The following is an 8,075-nucleotide window of genomic DNA, read 5'->3' on the forward strand; positions in this document are numbered from 1 at the left end:
AAAAATCCAATTTGAATGCGTTTTCGCTGCAAAATAATATGATTAATTGGAATTATTTCAAAATTCTTTAATTATATTCACGATTAAACCGGGATGTTTTTTTAATTGTCGTGGACCAAAAACGTTGAGAAACGCTGATGTAATCATCCTTGATGATTAAATCATCCCAAAGAAATGATATTCTTTCAATTACGTTATTGTTTGGTCGAGTAATTAGTTTCTGTTTTGCTTGATCCTTTCAGAATTGGTTCGGTCAGGCCAGTTCGGCGGACAACAAGGAATTCGTTATTAAGAATCCAGCGTATTTGCTGGAACCTGGACCAACGGTGAACGTGAAGATTCAGGTGATCTATTCACCTACGGAGATAGTACCGAGCGTCACGAGAATCCGATTGAACGGAAGAACCGTGTGCAATGAAGGTGTCCCAGTTCGCACGACGGAAGCCCCGAGTCCGTTCATAAGTCAGAAGATTACCAAGAAACCGGCCACCGCTTCTTCGGCCATCAATCGCCCTAGTCAAACATCAAACAACGGGTAAATTATGTCCATAAACTAATCGAGTCTATGTTATCTACTATTAAAACTCAGGAATCTTCTATCGCAATCTGCGAGCCGCAGACCTTCGTCTACCTCTACAGCACTGCCCTCAACAACTTCGTCAGATACATTTTTCACTGGAGAATTGAACCATATCATCAATACAAGAAAACCGAATAAACCAGGCGTCACTTTATCCAACGATGTGCGATGCGGAACCGTGGCGAAACGAGGAAACGCGCTGATAACGAACGGTCAGGACGTGAAAGAAGGTAAGAAATATAAATTATACAATTAAGAGTATTTCATCAAAATAGATTAAAATAGGAAGTTGGCCGTGGCACGTTGCACTCTACGTGTCCGATGGTTTGCAGTTGAGATACATTTGCGGAGGAAACTTGGTCAGGCACAAGTACGTGATAACTGCCGCTCATTGCGTAACCAGACCGGGAACGAATCGGAAGAGCGATGCGGAAGGATTCCTCGTACATCTAGGTACGATTATGACAATGAGAAATAAACAAAAAAAGAAAAATACATACGAGTATATTGAACTTAGGTCGCACATTTCTGAGAACGTTCGGCCCTGGCATTCAAGAACGCAGAGTGGAGAGGATAACAATCCATCCGGAGTACAACAACACCTATCTGCAGAATGATGTAGCCGTGTTGAAACTATCACGAGATGCCGATTACACCGATTACGTGCGCCCCGTTTGCCTGTGGAGCGACGCCGCTGATGATAGTGTAATTGGAAAATTAGGTAATACAAAACTATATTTTAAAGGACTTCAAAGAATAATAAAGAAATCTTGTAGGCACCGTCATCGGATGGGGTTACAAAAGAGCGACAAATCACAGATACTCTGCAAGAAGCCCAAATGCCAGTCATCGATACGTTGACCTGTATCTTCTCCAATCCAGATTTCTACAGCAAATACACGTCGACGAACACGCTGTGCGCCGGATTTAGGAACGGTAATCCGCAATAAAGCGAAAAAAAAATAACGATTCAATGTTAATGTCCAGGTACTTCTGTTTGTAACGGCGATTCGGGCGGTGGAATGTTCTTTTCGAAAACGACATCGAATGGAGAGGTGTGGGAGCTGAGAGGGTTGGTTTCAGTCAGTTTAGCGCTTCAGGGAAAATACTGCGATCCGTACAATTACGTGGTGTTTAGTGATTTGGCGCACCATAAGCAATGGTTGAACTCTGTACTGACTGTTTAAATCCCTCGCGTTGTATTATTTCGTAATGAAAGAACAGAAGACATTGAAGTGATGAAGAAAGAGTGGACGCGTTAACAATTATATTTAACTTTAATAAAAATTAGAATTAACATTCGGACATGTTTTCCTTTCAGAATTCTCCTCATTAAAACCCTTCGTCCTTCAGGCGTGCTCATCTTTTTCTCACAGCCGTGACGCTTGATACTCTTTCGGTCAGAAGGTCTGGGAAAGTCACAACAGATTACAAGGAGAACAATCCTCCGGGACGAGCGTCTCTGGAAACCAGAGGAACGAAGATACATATTATTACAATTATAAATACGCATACAACATATAAACTATTAATTACTTCCTGAACATTCGAAAGCGCAGGTAATAATCGCGCATATTGTCTAAATAATAATCATCTTCTTCCTTCCTCCACCACTTTGCCTGTTTCGCCAGTAAGATGCGCGTGTGTTTGGTTGCATACCAAGTATACAGCCATTAACTATCAAAGAAAACTTGTATAATTCTCGTATTTTCTATATATAATTTATATAATATATTTACATACAATGTATTTAATAAAACCATTTTAATACTTAAGAATAAAGTTAAGTTAAACCTATAAATTAATGTTAGTTTATTTGCATTAAAAAGGACATATTGTCTAAATAATAATCTTCTTCCTTCCTCCACCACTTTTCTCACTTTGACTGTTTCACCAGAAAGATGCGCGTGTGGTTGGTTGCATACCAAGTATACAGCCATTAACTATCAAAGAAAACTTATATAATTCTCGTATTTTCTATATATAATTTATATAATATATTTACTTGCAATGTATTTAATAAAACCATTTTAATACTTAAGAATAAAGTTAAGTTAAACCTATAAATTAATGTTAATTTAATTGGGAATTGTAAATTGAAAAAATAGAGAATTGATAATCAAATATTTGAAATTCGTTTTCATCAATAGAAAATTATGTTTAATTAACAATACGTGCATTAAATAAATTTTATTTATTAATAGAATATAAATAAACTATTATTTTATTATTAAAAATAATTACTAACATAATTTAATGGAGAGCCAATGGAAAACATACATTTCTAATAAAACATAACTTTATATAATTTTATGTACTTATAAAAATTATGATTAATGTTTTATAGAAACTGTAAAATATGTATTAAATATTGAGTCATCAGCAAAGACACTTTTCTATGTATTAACTAATTGAAACAATAAAATCATTGTTTACAATGGTTTATTTGTATTGTACTAAATATGATTTTATAACAATTAAAGTTACAAAATAAATTATATTAATGATTTTACAAAAAAAAAAAACATTTTCCAGTTGAAATATGTTTAAAACCATATATAGTATATAGCGTATGGTTATAGAAAATAAAATGATCAAGTAGTATAGAATATATTACTTTAAGTATACTGGCTGTAATTATTCCAATTATTAACAAATAGATAATGTGTATGAAATATTTCAATTTTGATAGATAAATGCGATGATAGCGCTACTATTAAAGAACGAAGAATATTAATTAAAACTTAATTAGATTTACATTTTTACACAAATGTTAATAGAATAATAATTCTATTATTTATCTGTGTTTTCTTGTAGTTGTAGAGCATTTAATAATAGCTTAAATTTATTTATTTTAAAATTATATAATACATTTAAACCAATTTTTGTTACTCTTTAGATTAATGAAAGAATTAAAATTGTTTATTTCTTGCATGTATATTTTTATCATGATTTTGTATATGTGTAAATATTACATTTGTATTAAAAATCGAAAACTCTGGAAGTCTAGACTCTATAAGCACATACATTATAAGTAATCTCGAAAATTACTAAAAACGTGCGACAAAATAAACGTTACTTTTTATACAAGGAAACAAATATAAAATCACTAATAATCAAGTGAGAGAAAAACGTATTAATACGAATACATTCAATTATAATGGAATGAAAAGCGTTCGAGTTGTAATTAACTCGTAATTAGGTGAAAGTTGAATCCATATGCAAACTAATTCTTCTAGAAATGGATACTTATTAAAAGAAATATTAAACGACAATTTTTGGGCAGTAACGTAACAGACATGAGTGGATCAACGTGCGTTTCGAAATTGCTGATTGCCATTGCGAACTTTTTGTGGCGCAGAAAACTTACGCTTGTTCGGAAATCTTTCATTACGAACCTCGGGCTAAGGATGAGATCAACACGTGGACGGGGATCATCTCCATATCTTCGAGCGAAGAGCTGCACGGCGTCTTTATACATTTAACTTTGGATCGTCCAGTATACGGCCTTCTGGTAAGTCTCAATCCAGTTGTTATTGTTTTAGATCAGCGGTCGGGGTACTACAATCCCTCTCATGCTGTAATCCAGTGATTCTCAAAGTGCGGATCACAGAAACATTCACGATTAAACCGGGATGTTTTTTTTTCCAGTTTTAGTAATATTTAAAAAAAATTCATCAAATATAATTATTAATAATCATCACAGATTTTATTAATCAGTAATAAATTTATGTTTTAATATTCGAATGAGAATTTATCACTCAAATTGTTTTTGTTTTTCACCAAAATGTAATTTAAAAATGTTAATATTTAGATTTATGATCAGAAAAAATCCAATTTGAATGTGTTTTCGCTTCAAAATAATATGATTAATTCTAATTATTTCAAAATTCTTTAATTATATTCACGATTAAACCGGGATGTTTTTTGAATTGTCGTGGACCAAAAACGTTGAGAAACGCTGCTGTAATCAACCTTGATGATTAAATCATCCCAAATAAATGATATTCTTTCAATTACGTTATTGTTTGGTCGAGTAATTAGTTTCTGTTTTGCTTGATCCTTTCAGAATTGGTTCGGTCAGGCCAGTTCGGCGGACAACAAGGAATTCGTTATTAAGAATCCATCGTATTTGCTGGAACCTGGACCAACGGTGAACGTGAAGATTCAGGTGATCTATTCACCCACGGAGATTGTACCGAGCGTCACGAGAATCCGATTGAACGGAAGAACCGTGTGTAATGAAGGTGTCCCAGTTCGTACGAAGGAAGCCCCGAGTCCGTTCATAAGTCAGAAGATTACCAAGAAACCGACAATGGGTAAATTCTGTCCATAAACATCGAGTCTATGTTATCTACTATAAAATTGTTGCATTAAAACTCTGTACTGACTGATTAAATACCTCGCGTTGTATTGTAATGAAAGAACAGAAGACATTGAAGTGATAAAGAAAGAAGTAGACGCGTTAACAATTACATTTAACTTTAATAAAAACTAGAATTAACTTTCGGACATCTCAATGCGAGTATACATGTTTTCCTTTCAGAATTCTCCTCATTAAAACCCTTCGTCCTTCGGGCGTGCTCATCCTTTTCTCCCATCCGTGACGCTTGATCCTCTTGCGCTCCGACGGCCTGGGGAAGTGGCACCGGATTACGTTACGTATCGACAAAGAGAACAATCCTCCGGGACGAGCGTCTCTGGAAACTGGAATAGCTAACGAATGGAATGTCGACTGCGAAGCTACCATCACCGACGAACTAAGATACAAATTAAACAATTATAAATAAACATTCAACATATAAACTATTAATCACTTACCGAACATTAGAAAGCGCAGGTAACAATCGCGTTAAAAACGACATATTGTCTAAATAACAAACAAAAATATTCATCAGAAGATGCGCGTGTGTTTGGTTGCATACTTATAAAAAAAAATTATGATTAATTATGAAAAATATGTATTAAATATTGCAAAGACACTTTTCTATGTATTAAGTAACTGAAACAATTGAAACAATAAAATCATTGTTTACAATGGTTTATTTGTATTGTACTAAATATAATTTTATAACAATTGAAGTTAGAAAATAAATTAAATTAATGTTTTTACAAAAATCATTTTCTTTCTTACAAGATTCTCCACTTGAAATATGTTTAAAACCATAAAATGCTAGAATTGAGTGATCATTACATAACCTCTAAATCCACTTCATTCAAGATGCAATATAAAACGTATATAGTGTATGTTTATAGACAATAAAATGATCAAAATACAAGCACTATAGAATATACTTACAATTGAATTAAGTATTCTGGCTCTAATTATTCCAATTATGAACAAATCAAAATAGATAATCGTGTGTAGTGTGAAGTATTCGGGTTTTAATTTTGATTGATAAATTCGGAGACAGCGCCTCTGCAGAAAACAACGTAAACTAAATTCCAATATTCCTTAAGCATTTTACTTTTCATAAGAATGTTTATTAATTATCAATTTATTAGGTCTACATTTGCATACAAGTTCTTACTAATGAAATAACAATTTAATTGTTTGCAAGGGAATTCATGTAGCTGTAAAGCAATTCATGTAATAGCTTAAAAAAGTCTGAAGTTTACATTAAAATTGAACTATATTAATTGTGCTACATTTTTTTTATTATTAATGATTGAAGTAAAATTGTTTATTTCTTGCATGTATACTTGAATCATGGGTATATATATTAATTTTGTGTTAAAAATAGATGCAGAGAAAAGTCTAGACTCCATAGATTATAAATTAACTCGAATATTACTAAAAAGTGCGACAAAACAAATATTACTTTTTATACAAATCACTAATAAACAAGCGACAGAAAAACGTATTATTTACGTTTGTTTACGTACAATAATAATGGAATAAAAAGCGTACGAGTTGTAATTAACTCGTAATTAGGTGAAAGTTGAATCCATATGCAAACTAATTCTTCTAGAAATAGAAACTTATTAAAACAAATATTATTGCTTGTAAACAACAAATTCCTTACCAGTTACACAATATTTGTTATGAATTTAACGAACTTATCTTATAGCATGTTTTCAATCCAAATTTAACAAATAAGTTTTTATTTCGTATCAATTGCAGCAACATATAGTTTTAAGTACAAATATAATCACTTTTTCTTAATGTTTTAGATATACTATAAAAACTGTTATACAACTGTCTTATTTATTATATCACATTTCGTTATAATTTAGTGTTCTCTGGGTCGGGTTCGTTGCGGCAAATAACCGAAATCCGGCGCGTCTTCAACACTGTCTCTCCATTAAACTTGCTATGCTCATTCCCGAGAATCTCATGAGTATAATCAAACCTAGCCGTTCCCTTCATTATGTACAGCGATCTTCTCTTCAGCAAAATATCAACAGACAAATCTTTGTTTTTATCGTGCACGAGCCTCATCACACTGTCCGTGAGCAAGCTCAAGCCAGCTATTGTATCTCCACAAAACTGAAATAAGAAATTCCTTAAAAAAAAATCAAATAATTTGTAACTTTGACTTACTCGAATTGCATCAATGTGCGGTTTAATATACCCCTTTTCATCCAAATCTAAAATATGCACAAATCGAAGAGGATTTACGCCAGCAGGAAAAGCCAAATTCCTGACCCTATCCAATATGCATGTGTTCTCCTTATTCCAATTAACACGTTCAGTCTCTCTAAATCCGTGGATTGCCTAAACGAAGCTGATTTAAACATAAATTACAAATTTTCTCACAAAGCTTACTTACATTATCCCAATGATCATACTCGTATCTCATCCGCTTTAGGTAAGGTTCAATCTCACCAAATATGCTGTTCTCTTCGACTTCTGTAAGGAAATCGGCATGAACCAGCATGCTGTTGACTATACTCTCTCTGTTTTCATGTTGTTCAGGATCATGGAAACCCTTTGAGAATACGAAATTTGCAGGGACATTTGTGTACACTGAAATAACCTAACTTTTGTTACTGTCTGAGTTATAAAACAATGCTTGTTGCTCACCTTTCTTGCTCTGTGCAACGGTTTGCAAGTGCCTCACAATTTTTGATATTTTAGGAACAATGTTCGGCGTTATACGTTTCATCAACATGTTTACAAAATTTTTTGGAAATTGATCATAAAACTTGGAATAATTGGAACAGGTGACATTGACAGACAGATATTCAAATAATTTGCTAATGTTGTGTATAGAAATAGGAAACAATCATTAAAGTTATTTCTTAATTAACTTTAATTTAAAGACAACCAACGAATTAATTATACGTTTAATTCATTAATTATTAATTAACGTATATTTTAATTCAACATAAAGTAACGCCATCTTACTTAATATCACTATAATAATAGATTCTATTAATAATAGTAAAACTTAAGTAGTAAAAAAAAATCTTCAACCGTATTAAAACAATGTACAGTCAACTCTTCTATAACGCGGTACTCTCAGAACGCGGTTTCCATATAACGCGGAGC

At 32.8% G+C, this 8,075-nt stretch overlaps 3 protein-coding genes across 3 annotated transcripts in view; 1 reads left to right on the forward strand and 2 right to left on the reverse strand.

The window, feature by feature from the left end:
• LOC108557839 (transmembrane protease serine 11E-like) overlaps positions 1-1,877 on the forward strand; it is a 2,999-nt gene extending 1,122 nt beyond the window's left edge. Inside the window, exons 2-7 of the mRNA XM_017914527.1 lie at positions 243-535; positions 590-810; positions 866-1,033; positions 1,098-1,301; positions 1,385-1,516; positions 1,568-1,877. Of these exons, the coding sequence (XP_017770016.1) occupies positions 243-535; positions 590-810; positions 866-1,033; positions 1,098-1,301; positions 1,385-1,516; positions 1,568-1,767 (1,218 nt within the window). The 3' untranslated portion in view covers positions 1,768-1,877. The remainder of the gene's footprint in view (positions 1-242; positions 536-589; positions 811-865; positions 1,034-1,097; positions 1,302-1,384; positions 1,517-1,567) is intronic.
• A 3,168-nt stretch (positions 1,878-5,045) lies between these two features.
• LOC108557886 lies at positions 5,046-5,993 on the reverse strand. Its single transcript, XM_017914596.1, has 3 exons — positions 5,880-5,993; positions 5,402-5,450; positions 5,046-5,340 (listed from the first exon to the last, which is right to left on the reverse strand). The coding sequence occupies exons 2-3, from the start codon at positions 5,443-5,445 to the stop codon at positions 5,097-5,099; spliced, it is 288 nt and encodes a 95-aa protein (XP_017770085.1). The 5' UTR covers positions 5,446-5,450; positions 5,880-5,993; the 3' UTR covers positions 5,046-5,096.
• Positions 5,994-6,668: 675 nt separating this feature from the next.
• LOC108557878 (alpha-ketoglutarate-dependent dioxygenase alkB homolog 7, mitochondrial) lies at positions 6,669-7,772 on the reverse strand. The gene is made up of 4 exons (XM_017914585.1): positions 7,608-7,772; positions 7,354-7,550; positions 7,125-7,298; positions 6,669-7,070 (listed from the first exon to the last, which is right to left on the reverse strand). The coding sequence occupies exons 1-4, from the start codon at positions 7,693-7,695 to the stop codon at positions 6,807-6,809; spliced, it is 723 nt and encodes a 240-aa protein (XP_017770074.1). The 5' UTR covers positions 7,696-7,772; the 3' UTR covers positions 6,669-6,806.
• Between the last annotated feature and the right edge of the window lie 303 nt (positions 7,773-8,075).

Source organism: Nicrophorus vespilloides, unplaced genomic scaffold (assembly GCF_001412225.1).
Source record: "Nicrophorus vespilloides isolate i.1.1-1 unplaced genomic scaffold, Nicve_v1.0, whole genome shotgun sequence".
Classification (NCBI taxonomy): Eukaryota; Metazoa; Arthropoda; class Insecta; order Coleoptera; family Silphidae; genus Nicrophorus; species Nicrophorus vespilloides.